Here is a 15149-nt window from a genome sequence, read left to right as displayed (position 1 = left end):
CTTCTCATTCACATACATATATCCTGTCTGGATGTGCAAATGAAGTTATCACTATTCCAAATGTAATTTGTAATTACAAGTTTTGTAAAATACATAAAAACAGAAAATGCTAAGGGGGAAGGTACTGTATGAGGTCCAGGATTTAGAATTTATAGATCCTTTTTTTTTCAGAGATGAAGATGTTGAGGTTCTCTTTGGGAGTGACCAGGATGGATAGGATCAGGAATGAGTCTATCAGAGGGACGGCACATGTTCGATGTTTTGGAGAGAAGGTCAGAGAAGCCAGACTGAGATTGTTTCGGTCATGTACAGTGAAGGGATAGTGAATATATTGGTAGACGGATGCTGGAATTGGAGCTGCCAGGCAAGAGGTCTCGAGGAAGACCAAAGTGAAGATTTATGGACGTAGTGAGAGAGGATGTGAAGGTAGTTGGTGTGAGAGAGGAAGATACACAGAATAGGGTTAGATGGAGAAAGTTGACTCACTGTGGCGACCCCTGACGGGAAAAGCCGAAAGAAGAAGAGGAAGAAGATCCTTTTTTTTCAACTAACAATCCCTGTCTTGATGGTGGGTGGGGGTGAATATAATGCATCACAATTTGATAAAAGGAAAAACTAACACAACAAAATGTAACACAGCCTAACAACTTTAGATTAATATATTTCACAACCTTGATTGGGACCACATGGAGACAAAGGTTTCCCATAGAGTCTTTATTTGTGGTGGCAACAGAATGTAAAAGAAATCAAAGGGAATTGTCATGACTGGCATGAAATTTATGCACTTTAGAGCCATTGATGGTTTTGTGAGGTTTCATTTCTTTCTTTGTTACAATAACACACAACAAGCGGACAATTCTATGGACTAAAGAAGGATAAAAAATAAATATACCTGCATCCAGAAAGATTTCTTTAGTGGTGCTTCAGCACAAACACAGAGAAATCTCCCGGCAGAACAATAAGAGTAAATACAGGTGAAACCGGAAAAAATAACCATTCACTGTGTCGTTAATTGGCTTCCTATTCGTTTTTGTTAAAAAGGAATCTGTCATCAGTGTGAAACAAGATGACACAGACATACCGATTCATTTGAAGGCATTTGAAATTAAAAAAAACAAAACAAAAAAAAAAAAAACAACTCTTAAGTCTCTCTAATTACATCTCAGAGCCGAACCATCAGTAATGGCATCTATATTAAAATCATGGCATGAAAGTAGTAAAAATTGATAGTCTTCATATTTGGGAATGCATATGGCGGGGAGGGGGAATCAAAAGGGAGTAATAATGAATCATTTGTCCATTTGAAGTACAACAAATTTCTCCTTGAAATAAACTCCAAGAAAACAAAGCACATTTATTCCGATTGCAAATACTATTCAAACAGCTGAGTCAATAATATTCCACCACAAGTAGTCCGCTTCAGTATCATACAAGGCCAAATCAGAGGCAATTTTACATCTTCAACTGGCATGTGTTAAATCTTCAGTACACATTTTTTTATGTAGAAAACATTGCTCACTTTTTTCTTCCTTTATACAGAGTAAAAAAAAGTTAATGCAAGATGCGTCAAACAGAAATCCGTCAGCCGTGGAGCAGCTGGCACTGCGTCCCGCTCGCTCTCTGTCTCAGGCATCTTACTGTGGCAGGAGGGGGACAGGAGAAAGTGGTGGTGGTGGTATTGGGTGGGGGGTCAGAGGCATTCGCTGCCTTTCCTCCACCCCCGCCCATCGCCCTCTGAGTCTGCCCTTTCGCTCCACTTTTGGCACTTAGGCAGGCAGACTCAACTTCTTTCCTTTCAGTACTACAAGCAGAGACAAGTGGCTGTTTAATACACAGGAAGGCAGTAAGGATTTGATTATGAAAAAAGTGTTTTTAGATTAAATTCCTCCAGAGAGACAAGTCATTTTGAAAATCAGTTAATTATTTTTTTATCTCAACCCTATTTCTTGCTAATCTGCATTTTCATTTTCTTACATTTCTGATAAGATTTGAAATGAATTTTCAAGTACTTTCTTGATTGACTGATGTTCTCCCATTGGATTTTCTTCATATTTACCATACTTAGATGGTTAGCACAAAAATGAGTTGAGAATACAAATGTCCATGTCGCTCTAGAGACAGATCTGATGACATGTGTGATACAGAAAATGCCCAACACTCACCTTTTGTTACATACAAATAGAAGAAGTCGCAGTAGAGGATGGTCTGCACAACCCCCGCGACGATAGCTATCATGTCAAAGAATCCCTCGAAGTAGAACCTCCATATCCAGTTGATGAGGTAAAGTGCTCTGTAGAGTCCCAGGAAGAACAGATAATGGGTAGTGATGGTCTCCGCCTCACCAGTCTTGCTGATCATGAAGAGCTGGGGCAGGATGGCGACCGACTCCAAGTAGATAGAGAACGTCCAGAGGATCTAGACAAGGGGTTGGCAGAGAGTTTGGACAGCATATTTACTCAGTGGCTTGGATTTGGCTAGTGAAAGTTGTCAGTCTGGTGATGTGGACGATTCAGTTGTTGAAATTTACAATTTTTATTCTCTCAAGACATTTAATTACATTTTGTTTGCTATCAAAATTGTCAACCTATCTAAAATATACTACTTTGCATAATGTACAGTATAGTAATGATAAATATGTGGTCCATAAGTTAATCGGGATTGCAATGCAGCAGATATAGGACATTGTAGAACAAACTGATAGCTAAAAAATACAATATTGAGAAATATTAAAATATAAGACCCACATTTTGTCAGGGTAATTTCAACACAGTACCACTGAATACTCTGTGACGACTGAATGCACTGGATGTCAATTTAATATCAGTAAATTTCCTTAACGAACATCAAAATGATAACAATAGAAAAAAAAACATGTTTAATAGTCTGGTTGAACTATCAGGCAGTTAAAAAAATGACGATGACCCCTTTTTTGTTAAAAAACACATTAAAAAAAATTAACTTTGAAACAAGTAATTGGTGCAACTAAACTTCCGGGGCTTAAATAAATGCTGAGTTTCTGACCTCCAGGGGTGAAAAGTCATGGTTCACCAGGAAAGCCAGACCACCGACAGGGACAACCAGAAATTCCACCCTGAATGTGTCATGGTTCCCGTCATAAGTGGCCTTGAACTTCAGGTAGATCAGGTACACTGTGGCGTACGCACAACCAATGTAGATTATCTGAAAGACATGTTACAAGTGAGTATTCACAAGTGAGTAGTCCCAGCTCTTCTAGCAGCATTGTAACAACTTGTGTAACACTTTCATCCTTTAGTAAATAAAACGATGTTTGAAACTGTTCAAACAGCAGATAATTATGAATGTAATGCTGCAGACTGTGTGAGCATCGTGTTGCACCTTCATGGTGGTGTTGTAGAGAGAGATAAAGGACGTCAGCAAGTCCAGGTAACGAGTCGTGAACACCAAGGCAAACAGAACCTGACTCTTCCCAGAAATACCTGAGAAGAGAAAGCAGAGCACATTCATATGTTACTACAATCACAAACATTAGATATTAAGAAAACTGAAAAAAAGGTATCATGAGATATCATGGAAGTATTAACAGTAATTAGTAATTATCACATAGCTGATTAGGCATTAAGACATGTTCCCATTGTGAACAGTCAACACAATGTGGTTATAGTATCTAGGGACAGTCAGTAAACACAAACTTTTCCTTCGGTCAGCAACGATAAAATCATGTAATCACCAGATTTGGATAGAAAGGTTTGACAAAATGCAGACAAGAAACAAAACAAACAAACAAACAAACAAACAAGTATTTCAAATACTTTGGTAACACCACATGAATGTAGTTTTTCTTTTGGTTTTCTATTCTTATATGTAAAACTGTACTAACTTGTTTTGCAGTATTCTTTCTTTCCCCTTGCATCACAGCAAACAGTGGGTTATTTTGCAGTACATGTACAGTAAACAAATTTTCACACCATGCACAAAAATGATTTAGTCACAATTAGGTTTGTTTGGTGCCACAAGATGATAGGATAAGAGGTCATTGGATGCATAAAACTGTTGCAAAACACTTGATATGCAACCAACAAAGGAGTACAGAGTTAAGAAAGTCTCGCAACGGTGCTGTATTTGAACAATTCAAAGCTTCAGACACACACTGACAAAACAGCCCGAGCAAGTGAAAGTTTTGAATTATTTCCCTGCAGCTCTGGGAGACTCCGTTTCCAGCACACAGCAGTAAAGACATAACTCGGGTGATTGTCTTGCAGAGATACAATCCCAACCTTTGACCAAAGGACAAACAAGCAAAGAACAGCAAAACATCATCAGTGAAGCGTGCAACAATAATGTGCTCACTCCACATTTGCTGATATAGTGTAATGCATTCTGTCACCGACTTTGCATTTCACAGGACAACTTGCAGATTCAGTTTGATGCCACGTCAGACTGCGCACGAAGCTAACACGTTACGCCGGTTACTACGGGAGACCAACAGGATCCGTTAAGCGAACTAACTTTCCTCCTATAACGGAATATGAGGACGCCCAGTGACCCAAAGTAAACCAACAAATGCTGCAGCTATGTGGCCCGGGAATATATCACGACGTTAGTTCGGGGCCCATATCATTGCCAAGGCTGACTTCCCTAGCATAAAACCTTCGGATGCTACTCGCCACACTTTCACTTAAACGCCTCTTGGTAATAAACTGTGCCCTGGTTTAACACATATTAGCCATGTTCGATGCAGCAACATTGACGCCGTCAAAAATTCTAATGTGACAGCGCGTAGACGCGAGCTACAGGAGCAGGCTAGCTGCAACTAGCAGAGCACAAGCTAATGATCTTCAACCTCAGTCCCTAACAGCGTGTCATGTATGACTGAATTGTGGAAGCATCTCATGCTATGTTGGTGAAACAAATCAGGAAAAAGTGCAGTTGAATCCATGCGGCTACTCACCGGCACAGGACCTTGTTTTCCATATTTTTAGCAGCAGGATGATGATGGCTGCTAAGTGGGACAGATCGCCGGTTAGCCTAAAAATGTTCATGTTTGTGGGAGCTCCAGCACAGGCAAGCCGATTGAAGACTCTTTAAAAAGCACTTTTCCTCTCCGGTAAAGATTAATTTGTAGTTCAAGAGGGTTTAAGTAACACCGTAACAATAGATTAGACAGAATCTGGTTTGGCAGATGGGAAAATGGCGAGTAAAGCGCGACGTGGCTCGGGGACGTGTTCGACACAACAGTGACCAATGAGAGAAGCAAAATGCTCCTGGGCGCAGCCAATCAGAGGAGAAGAATGATATGCAAATGATGCCTTCTAGGTTCGGTGCAGGGATGGGAACTCTCAAATACAAATGCAAAGTAAAATCTAATATACCAAGTACTGTAAGTGTGGATAACGGGAACACACCTTTTACAAACGCACCACTTTTGCTTTATACTTTGGCTTACGGCCTAACTGGACGGCAAACTGAATAATGCTTTGAAAAATATAGAAAACCTTGAAGTCAGGGTAGCAATTAAGGGTCTTTAGGACAGTTAGCAAATAAATAAAGTCCATTGCCACAAAAACTACTTGGAATAAATTCAAAGCTTTTTTTTCAAATCCATGAGGAAAAGTCAGAAGTTTTTTTTAGTTATTATTAAAGTTTATTTCCCTTTTTAACCAAATTGTCAACCCCAAACCAATAAACACAGATGATCACCAAAGAATTAATTATGACTAATTTGTCAATGTGTGCAAAGTATTGCAAAAAGAATGCAAATGACATTTAAAATTACAAAAATCACTTTACAATGAGACAGAGGAAAAGCATTTTCAATAATTTAATGTATATCTGTGATGAAAACTACATTTATGCAAATCTGGGATAGTGAGGGTCACTGGGCCACATGTCTCTTCAAGCCTTATCATCTGTGGTCACTGTGAAACTCTCTAGTGCAAAATACTTATATATGGAATAACAACAATCTTTCAGTCCTCAACTTCATATAGAGGTAGATGAGCAACAATTGCCTGCATACTCTATTTAGTACCTCAGATCTCACAGTTTTTCAATATTTAAAATAACCTCAAGTAATTACATTTACATGTAAATTACAGTAAAAGGACACAAAATGTAATTATCTTTATTGTTGAACAGGTTACACTCTTTCAGTACAAATATTATTCAAGTTGGTCTGTCACATTTTAAACACACTGTTGCACGGTAACATAACTAGTGTACAACAATAATTTAAGGTGAGACCATGTGACTTTTCAAAGAAAAACTGAGATAGGCTCTTGAGCCTTTCAAATATCACCAAAAAAAGGTCAGGTATTCATTTCATGTCATTGTTTTACATACTCCGTAAAACCATTCATTCATTATCTTTACAGCTCATCCTGCACTCAGGGTCACGTGGGTAATAGAGCCTATCCCAGCTGCCACTAAACAACAGAAGAGGTATATCCTGGACAGGGCAACACATGGAGACACAATCCTCAACTCCATCCTACATATTTGGACTGCGGGGAGGAAACTGTAGATTAGAACCAGGAACCTTTTTGTTGTGAGGCGGAAGTGCTAACCACTGTGCCACCATGCTGCCATAGCACTGTGAATGTGGTCATTTTAGTTAACTGTAGCAAGATATTGCTGTGTTACAACTATTTCTTACCACTTTCTGAATAGTGGATTTGAAAACGATTGTCTTCCAGTTAGTGGTAATCATAGTATTTGTGGCAACCCTGAACATGATTATGTCACAAAAGCTGAGTAAAAATATAAAAATAAAATGGAAAAAAAAAAAAAAGCTAGAAACTCAAGTGTAGTACCAAGCAGCTTAAGGACATTCATAAGTATTACTATGGAGATGATTGAGACCCAGGAGGAGCAAAATGAAAAGAGAAAATTGGACAAAAAAAAGCAAAACAAATGAAAAACAATCTGGATAAAAGAAAAAAAAACTACTTATCAATGTACCAAGTTTGATTTCCAAAACCTGACATTGTGTACAAGCTAGCCACCTCTCCGTTAGTGTATCTGTACAATGGTCTTGATTAATTTTATTTTTAAAAAGTCTGTATAGCTAAAATCAATGGATTGTAACAGAAGTTTTCATCATAACAGCTGTGTTGCCCTAATGCCTTTCATCCAACTCCTTTCATGGTTTCTTTTACCCATGAAACCAGATTTTAACAAATATTAAAAATCAGAAAAGACAATGATCATTTGCAGTAGACAGAGAAAAATGGAATTTGGGTTTCCACCACCCATCTACCCATTGGTACAGTAAAAATATGGAAACTGACAAAAAACATTTCACTTCAATAAAAAACACCTTTGCTAAAACATGGTTGTATGTTTGAGGATCTTTGGCAGCATATATATTGTTGCAAACAGCTTTTCAGAGAGGGTTGTGCCATATGAGGAAACTTAAAAAAATAGGATAGTTAGTCAACTGTTTGATGATATCACTTATATAACTATATCCGCTTAGTTGTGGAAAAATGCCACAAACTGATACTGCCTCCAGCATATCAAGTAGTTGAATTGTAATTTTATTTAAATGCTTGTGCAAGGCTTCTAAATCTAGCAATAAAGCTTTCTTGCTATTATTTTAAATTATTCCTGAGTTTAAATAAAGTAATTTTTTTTCAAGGTACATGATTTTTCAACTTTGAATTTTCTCTCTATTTACTCTTCTATTTACTCTTATTACAAGTGTCTGGTCGTAAAATATGTTTCAGAAATATTAGTTTACAAAGTATGATAGAAAACATCCACCCTATAAAGATACATTGCCATATGGCAAAATAGGACACTCTAGTGTCCATTAGTTGCACTTGTTACTTCATCTGCTGCGTTTGTACTGTCAGAGGCCTTGAGAACAAAAACTGCATCGTCAAGGACATAGTAATCATTGTACATGTCCCCTTCACAGAGATATGGCAGCCGAGTAACAGCCTCCACCTCAAATCCAGCTTTTTGGAAAATCTCTTGGGAGAAGTTAGTGACTTGCTCTTCCCATGTCTTGCCTTTTATTTTCAGATGCTCTTTTGGGAGTTGCCATCCCCCACCTGAGAAACAAAAATAGAGCTTTATTAGCCCCCTCATTCACCGAGGAGGAATTATAACTTTAAGAGGAGCCTCAGCCCACAAGGCCCCGCCGATTCCAGACTGACCAACTTCCACAGAGGGCTGGAAGGGAAGCACTACAGCCAAGATGAGGCGACCTGTGAGTGGAACAAGCGACCGTCTGATATCACGAAGCAGGCGGAGGGGGTCATCACAGCGATCCAGGAGATTCAGGCAGCTAATTACGTCGTACTGGAACCCGCACTGCTGCCACTCGTCTATACCCAGCACTCTAATGCAAAGGGGAATAATACAGAGCGAGAGACATTTTTAGATGGCGTGAATGTATATTTCGGCGCAGTTTAAGTGTCAAGCAGGAAAGACATGAACAGAATGCAGGCGGGCAGTGTATTTCCATGCTGTTGTTGGAATAAAATTTAATGTTAAGTTGAAGCCTATGAAATAATGAACAGTCTTATTAACTCTAACAACTGAAGCACAAACCAAGAGCAGCGTTTTTATTTGATGCTTGCTAACCTGTGACAGATATCCAATACTGACCCCTGCGGAGTCTGACACACACACACACACACACACTTCCAAATTATACCCCTCACTCTGTGATGCAGATGTTCATTCTGCAATGCAAAGTCCTGAAGTCTTTGAGCTTGCTTTTGTTGGAGTCTCCAATGAGGAGAAAACTTGCTTAATAAGGGTCTTTGCAAGCCAGACGACACCCACATCCTAAGAGTGACCACTTTGCTAGGTTTTAAGGGATAAAGTCAACAGATAAGAGGGCTGCTCGCAACCTTTTGCAGCTGCTAGGGGATGCCAGAACACCCATATATTGGGTTTCTCAAAGCATTTACTCACTTTGTCATTGTCTTCCGGGACTCCAGTCCTAGGGAAGAGGGGTGGTGGCTGGTGGATTAAGTGGCTTCCGTTGCACCTCTAGGGACTGCTCTGCTCTAAGAACCAGTTAGTGTTTGGAGAGGGCTTCAAATTCTCTGTTTGAATTGTAAGGCCATGAGGTTGCATAGCAGGGGTCTTGCTGTGTTCCACTTCATAGTACAGCATGACTCTACTTGCTTGTTGAATATCGATTAGGGATAGTACCTGGAACTTTTTAGTACCCCCTCTGGTGAGGTTCCAAACAAACCGAGCCAATATGAAAATATGGCATCAGTCTGCCAGCCACTTACTGGCCAGAGAATGTTGTCACTGAGTGCAGCAATCCACACAAGGATCAAACCTGCAATCCATCCATCCATCTCCACTGCTTATCCTACTCAGGGTTGAGGCAGATACTGGAGCCTATCCCAGCTGCCATGGGGCGAGAAGCAGGGCGCACCTTGGACTGGTCACCAGTCAATCATGGGGCCACATATACAGACAGACAACCATTCACTCTCATTCACAAATCTGGGTGATTTTCCAAATTTTCCATAAATGCGTGTTTTTGGACTATGGAAGGAAACCGGAGAAAACCCACGCAGACACGGGGCGAACATGTAAACTTTAATGGTCCTTCATCTGTGGGGGTCCTTTGTGCTGTGAGGCCAAAGTGCTAACCAATGTGCGACCTTCAAACCTGTAATTAAAAAAATAAATAAAAGCCTACAAGAGCCCAAGAGGTTAGCCTGGCTACTATTAGAGCCTATAGCAGTCTCTGGCTCCCGTCTCTGGCTTTTGTGTGTGCCAAAAATCCATAGACCATGCAGCGAGTACATGTCCTCATCGTCCTTCGACTACACTGCAGCAGTTCTAAGCTGGCGTGTTGCTGAGCTGTGAAATAATAGAAAACCACCATGCTGGAACTGTGCAACAGAAAAGTGTCATTGGTTAAGCCACACAAGGTGCTGCTCCAATGTTTAAATCAGGTTGTTGACAGCAACTAATGGCAGGTAAGAAATAGGTCCGCATCCCTTTCACCAACAATTCTCCCTGCTTGCACACACGCGCTCACAAAATAGTAGTATTTCCCATAGACTGGGTTGTGGGCCACAGGATGTTTTTGTTGGGTGTCCAAAAAGTATTCATAATTTCAGGCAATGTCGTTCATCAATATTTTTATCTGCAATACACAATTTCAGTCACAGGGGGGCGCCTGTGATATTTCCACATATTTGGGTTTATGTTTTATTCCAATGATCTGATTCTAATACTCTGGCTCTAATTGCAATATGTCTTTAGACACCACTAAGAAAGCATTTACACATCTTACATTGATTGGGCCTGTTTTGTGTTCAGCTCTAACAAAACCCAGACTAAAATAGTATGGAATTAATTAATCTACACAAATCCAACAGCTGACTGTGAGGTTACTCTATTTCAGATCAGCTAGTTCCAGACTACGAAGGCTCAGACTGAGGTAATTAAGGATAGTCAGATCATTAGCTTGAAAACTAATAAGATTAACAATGTGCATTTGGTACAAAGGGTGGTTGCAAAGGGTTGGAATATTTCAGTAAAATCTTTAGAAGCGTGTGTAATGGGAGTTTGATCCCTGATATAGAATGGAGAAGAGAAAAAAAAAAGCTTTCAAAAAATTTAAGTGAATGTGAGAATGCTGTTCGTTGTTGCCATTGTTCTTGGGGAACATCTCAAGAAAAGGTGGATGATCTCCAATTTGACCAGAGAACCATGACATGGGAGCTATTTGACAGACATTTTGAAAGCCAACAACCCAGATGACCAGATGACCATCTCAACAGTTTCAGGTGGAGAGGCCTGCTGTTGCTATGGCATCAAGTACCTCCAATCCAGGCAGTAGGACAAAAAGGAAAAAGCTGATCATTCATGGGAAACTTGCTGTAGAGTTCCATTAATGTGAATTACAATACTTTAAGGAAGACCATGAACTCAAGATGAAAATATTGCGTTATCTATCAAAGAGCCAGAGAGCGATATGAAGAAGCAGCATTATGGTTATGTTCCTCCCAACTACATGCCTTTGTGAATTAAATATGTTTGTTACCATGCAATTACAATTCAGAGCAAAAACAATTGTTTCACTTACGCCATGCAAATCCACTGTGTCAGAAGTTTCAATGTGTTAAAAACCTCAAGGTGATAAGTACTAGTAAGGAAGAAGGTATGGGGCAGGGGTGTCAAACTCATTTTGGTCTGGGGGCCACATAGTGTAATTACCTAGAAGTAATACCAAGTCCAAAATTTTCCTTCGTTTTACTGTAAAGGAGTAAAAATCTTTATATGTAATGAACTGTTCTTTAAAAAATACATGACAAAAAACCTGAGATTCATTAAGAAAAATAAGTGCAATTTCAGCAACTCTATGCCTTAGTTCTGTCTTCTTAGTTCTCCTTGCATTTTGTTGTATTTTTCACCATGGTGAGTCTTGTTAGTGACACCGAAACTTGCTGCATCCACACCAAGCATATAGGTTTCTTATTAACCTCAATGAATAAATAAGAAGTGGTCCGTTTTTTTTTTTGTTTTTTTTTTGGGAAAACCCTACACTCGATCTCCACTTTTCTCTTTCTTGACAGCAACATCTTGCCGATGAGGCTGTCGTGGCCAACAGAAAACCAGGTACATTTCTAACAAGAAGTGAAAATTCTATTTACAGACCTGGAACCTGCATTGCTGCCATCTGCTTAAAGTTCTGAGTCACATAGTGTTGTGCCATGTTGCTAACACTGACTAAAACAGTGCATCACTAGCAGACAATATAGGAACTGCATTTTTATTTTAAAAAAATTACAGAGAATATATTGGTAGATGGATGCTGAAATTGGAGCTGCCAGGCAGGAGGTCTAGAGGAAGACCAAGGAGAAGATTTATGGACGTAGTGGAAGAGGATATGAAGTTAGATGGTATGAGAGAGGAGGATATAGAGAATAGGTTGAAACTGTTCATTTGCTGTGGCGATCACTCAAGGGATAAGCCAAAAGGAAGAGAAGAAGAACATTTTTATTTAAAAAGAAAAAAAGGAGTTTGTGATTTTTATGTATCTTTTCAAATTTTAGATTTATTCCAGGGGGTCCATATTGGACCCCCTGGCAGGCCATACCGATCCGCGGGCCATACGTTTGACACGCCTGGTATCGGGGTTCCCTTAGCAGAAAACAATTGTCTGAAGCAGTCAGACAGTCAAGCAGATAGTCAAGATAATCTATTTTCACAATGCACTGTGGGGAAAACAGCCTTTAATGTTAAGTTAAACCTGCCCCTCGGCACGTTAAATTTAAATCCACATTTACCGGCAGTCTTGCACTAGCTCTAGTCTTCCTTCAAGAAATTAGATTATTTAACTTGGAATTAGGAGACTATTTTATCCATGTCTGAGAAAACAATTTCTGAGAATATTGTATTAAAATGGGATTATCTTGAACCAGGCTTTAATCCCTGATTGCGAAACTGGCCCATAGGGGATAACAAAAACGATAAGCTGTCAATCAAAGACACTCACTTATAATTCCTTCTCTGAAGTCGCCACTTCATGGGGGGTGAGACCTCAGTGGCGTAGACTTCAGCAAAGTGGACTCGCATCACTTCTGTGATGCCTCCGTCCCCTGCCCCGAGGTCCAGGAGCCTCTGGGCCCTCCAGTCAGGGCCAATATGGAGCAACCGCTGGAACTGCTCTGCAGAAAACACAAACATGGAACCCCGGCCCAGAAACCTGAAAACGAGGGGATGTCGGTTGATGAGACAATGCAAGAAGTAAGAGGTGTCTACACCGCCACTGGACTCACCCATTGATGGACGTTCGGGACACCATGGGGCTCAGGACGGTCGAGACAAACGAGTGGTAGAGTTGTGTGAGCATCCAGCCTGACTTTTCCATGCTCTGCTTCAGAAAAGCCTTTGTGTCTGAATCCAAATGGCTTTGGACCAACAGGGGCAGCACTGATTCTCCAAGTAAGTCAGGAGTACAACGGTACCACTAGAACAAGCCACAAGCAACATTCTCATTCAGTTCCTTGCCCTCCCAGGAGCAGTGTGGCCCACGTGGGGGTCGCAGTTGGCTTGGAAAAGGAAGTTGACGGTTCTATTCCCAAGCTCCTCCTTGTCTGTTGAAGGGTTGTTGAGCAAGACACTGAACACCTAACTGATTCCCAAGTGCTGCTCGGTGGCCCTCTGCTCCCCATGGTTCATCCATTATGGGTTAAATGCCAAATTTAGGACACATTTAGCTGATATGCTGTGATTTTGTTTATCTAGCACCAAATCACAACACAAATGTTTCATGACACTTCACATGTAGAGTTAAAATTTTAAATTATTAACTGAGACCCAACATTGTCCCATGAGCAAGCACTTGGTGACAGTGGAAAGGAAGAAGTGCCTATTAACTTGGCAGAAACATTTGACAGACACAAGTTCAGAGAGGGTAACCCTTCTGACTTGATCCGCTCAGGTAAAAAGAAAGAGTGAGAAAGAGAAAGAGGGTGATACAGAGATAGACAGCAAAAGTCTGATAGAGACCAAGCATGAGGTATGACGGTTGGGAGATACTGGCACAAATGACCTCTTATTACTTATACTCGTAGCGCTGACAGTTCCATGGCAATAGCTGAAATAATACAAAGATAGCTTCTATTAACGAAAACAAAAACAATGGTGAGCGCCTGGTGAAATTGCTGCAGTAAATCAAGCTATGTCCCCTGGGAAATGACACAACCCTATGGCATGGGTGGACTTGGTGTACAACTGTATGTGACAAAATAGAGGATTTCTGTCATTCTAACCTTTTAAGTGAACTTTCATGAACCTGGCATGGATCCCTACCGAGCTCATATAACTGATCTGACCGACTGGATCTCATTATGACAATTAGATGTGTTTGTGTTTCCAAACTTTGCTTAGCACTGATTTTTCTTAAGGGGAACATCTTGAGTAATTTCCTGCATACAACCATAGATCGTTTAAAATAAACACAACTGATGTTGGTGAGTCCCTCAGTTTTTCGAAAGCTGACATTTCTAGTCTATATGAAATATGAACATCCACACAAGAGACCAAATTTAGAGCCGCTTATAGCAGATTGTGCTTTTCGGAGTGATGCCAATCATTAGCAATAAGAGGTTTGCATTGATTTATAAGCCATTATTGTTCATCAGCTCCTGAGATTCAATGAAATCGGTGAAATTAGGAAACGGTAACTCTACCTCCTGTGTCTCCACGACGGCCGCTTCGCTTTCGCTCACCAGGTTAGCAAACATCGACCGGGCGAGCGGACTCCGGACGTACCTTCGGCTCCACATCCTCCTGATTGCGAGCAGGAAGGCGACGTAGCCAAACACCCAGGCTACAAAAAACAGAGTCCTCAGCTTTAGCTGGCACATAACGTACAACAGGTGGGGATGAGAGCGTTCCGGAGGGACCGGCGTGCCGACCGGCGGGACGTCAGGAGGCTAAAAACCGAACGCCAGCCAATTGTGAAGCAACACGCAAGGACGGCTCTCTAGTCCTCCAAAGCACAAGCAAACAGAGCAAATGAACCTACGGGTGCGGTGGGCTGGACGCAGGACGGGTGTTATTTACTCGTCATCTTAATCCCGCGAAGCCATTGTGTTAAAATGCGTTAAAATCAACCGGAGGGTTCTTTTCACGGTGCGGCGTCTGACACTTCCGCAAACACAAAAGCGCATTCTTTTTCAACGCCGCGCTTCTTCTTCGGGGGTTTTCACGGCCGTTCGCGTCGCCACCTTCTTCTGTTTCTTTGCTGTCAAAATATTTTTGACGCCCTACCAACCCCTTGCCTACATTAATACCACCTTTGAACACCAGTCCTTCTCAAATATTTCTTCGTAAATACTACTTTCTCCTCTACGGTCTTTATGAAATTAGTCGACGAACAACGAAAATGGCGCATTACCGCCATCAAGCGGTGGCTGAAACACATTGTAAGTAGAGTCGATAGATAAAATAGATTTTGATGTTTTGTCTAAACTGGTGTAAAAGTCAAGCCGGAATTCTCTTAAACTTGCCAATTCCTGTGCCTAACACTAAATAAAAATAAATATAAAAAAAATAAAACCAGTCCTGGCTGATCCGATGTCAAAGGTGCAAACCACCCATATCAAATGGGCTAAGGAAACCAGAAGAAACCAGCCCTGCATCATGAATTATGTAAAGTAACACCTCATTAA

The 15149-nt window shown here is 40.6% G+C and overlaps 2 protein-coding genes across 3 annotated transcripts; both read right to left on the bottom strand.

Moving 5' to 3' along the window:
- Positions 1 to 699: 699 nt before the first annotated feature.
- kdelr2b (KDEL endoplasmic reticulum protein retention receptor 2b) lies at positions 700 to 5170 on the bottom strand. The gene is made up of 5 exons (XM_086140896.1): positions 4931 to 5170; positions 3358 to 3458; positions 3022 to 3180; positions 2163 to 2415; positions 700 to 1801 (listed from the first exon to the last, which is right to left on the bottom strand). The coding sequence occupies exons 1-5, from the start codon at positions 5019 to 5021 to the stop codon at positions 1767 to 1769; spliced, it is 639 nt and encodes a 212-aa protein (XP_085997022.1). The 5' UTR covers positions 5022 to 5170; the 3' UTR covers positions 700 to 1766.
- A 611-nt stretch (positions 5171 to 5781) lies between these two features.
- Positions 5782 to 14847, bottom strand: mettl9 (methyltransferase 9, His-X-His N1-histidine). 2 transcript variants are annotated; one of them, XM_086140831.1, is made up of 6 exons: positions 14504 to 14847; positions 14166 to 14305; positions 12750 to 12940; positions 12467 to 12676; positions 8142 to 8326; positions 5782 to 8036 (listed from the first exon to the last, which is right to left on the bottom strand). In XM_086140831.1, the coding sequence occupies exons 2-6, from the start codon at positions 14259 to 14261 to the stop codon at positions 7783 to 7785; spliced, it is 936 nt and encodes a 311-aa protein (XP_085996957.1). In that variant the 5' UTR covers positions 14262 to 14305; positions 14504 to 14847; the 3' UTR covers positions 5782 to 7782. The 2 variants fall into 2 exon arrangements, with proteins under 2 accessions (XP_085996957.1, XP_085996956.1); XM_086140830.1 differs by lacking the exon at positions 14504 to 14847 and having other exon boundaries at positions 14166 to 14485.
- Between the last annotated feature and the right edge of the window lie 302 nt (positions 14848 to 15149).

The sequence above is a fragment of the Fistularia commersonii genome, chromosome 33 (assembly GCF_037954325.1).
Source record: "Fistularia commersonii isolate RoL2024-O1a breed Wild chromosome 33, RoL_Fcom_v1.0, whole genome shotgun sequence".
Taxonomy (NCBI): domain Eukaryota; kingdom Metazoa; phylum Chordata; class Actinopteri; order Syngnathiformes; family Fistulariidae; genus Fistularia; species Fistularia commersonii.
Note: the sequence above shows the minus strand (reverse complement) of the source record. Positions and strands in the feature narration are given on the sequence as shown.

Excerpts from the sequence above, each read along its gene's own strand:
- mettl9 (XM_086140830.1), bottom strand. The coding sequence starts at position 14,342 with ATGTGCCAGCTAAAGCTGAGGACTCTGTTTTTTGTAGCCTGGGTGTTT. Across the intron at positions 12,941-14,165 it reads CCGTCGTGGAGACACAGGAG|TGGTACCGTTGTACTCCTGA; the intron begins GTAGAGTTACCG and ends GGCTTGTTCTAG. Across the intron at positions 8,327-12,466 it reads CTTCAGAGAAGGAATTATAA|AGTGCTGGGTATAGACGAGT; the intron begins GTGAGTGTCTTT and ends CCTTTGCATTAG.
- kdelr2b (XM_086140896.1), bottom strand. The coding sequence starts at position 5,021 with ATGAACATTTTTAGGCTAACCGGCGATCTGTCCCACTTAGCAGCCATC. Across the intron at positions 3,459-4,930 it reads GAAAACAAGGTCCTGTGCCG|GTATTTCTGGGAAGAGTCAG; the intron begins GTGAGTAGCCGC and ends TTCTCTTCTCAG. Across the intron at positions 1,802-2,162 it reads CTATTTGTATGTAACAAAAG|TACTGAAAGGAAAGAAGTTG; the intron begins GTGAGTGTTGGG and ends CTCTGCTTGTAG.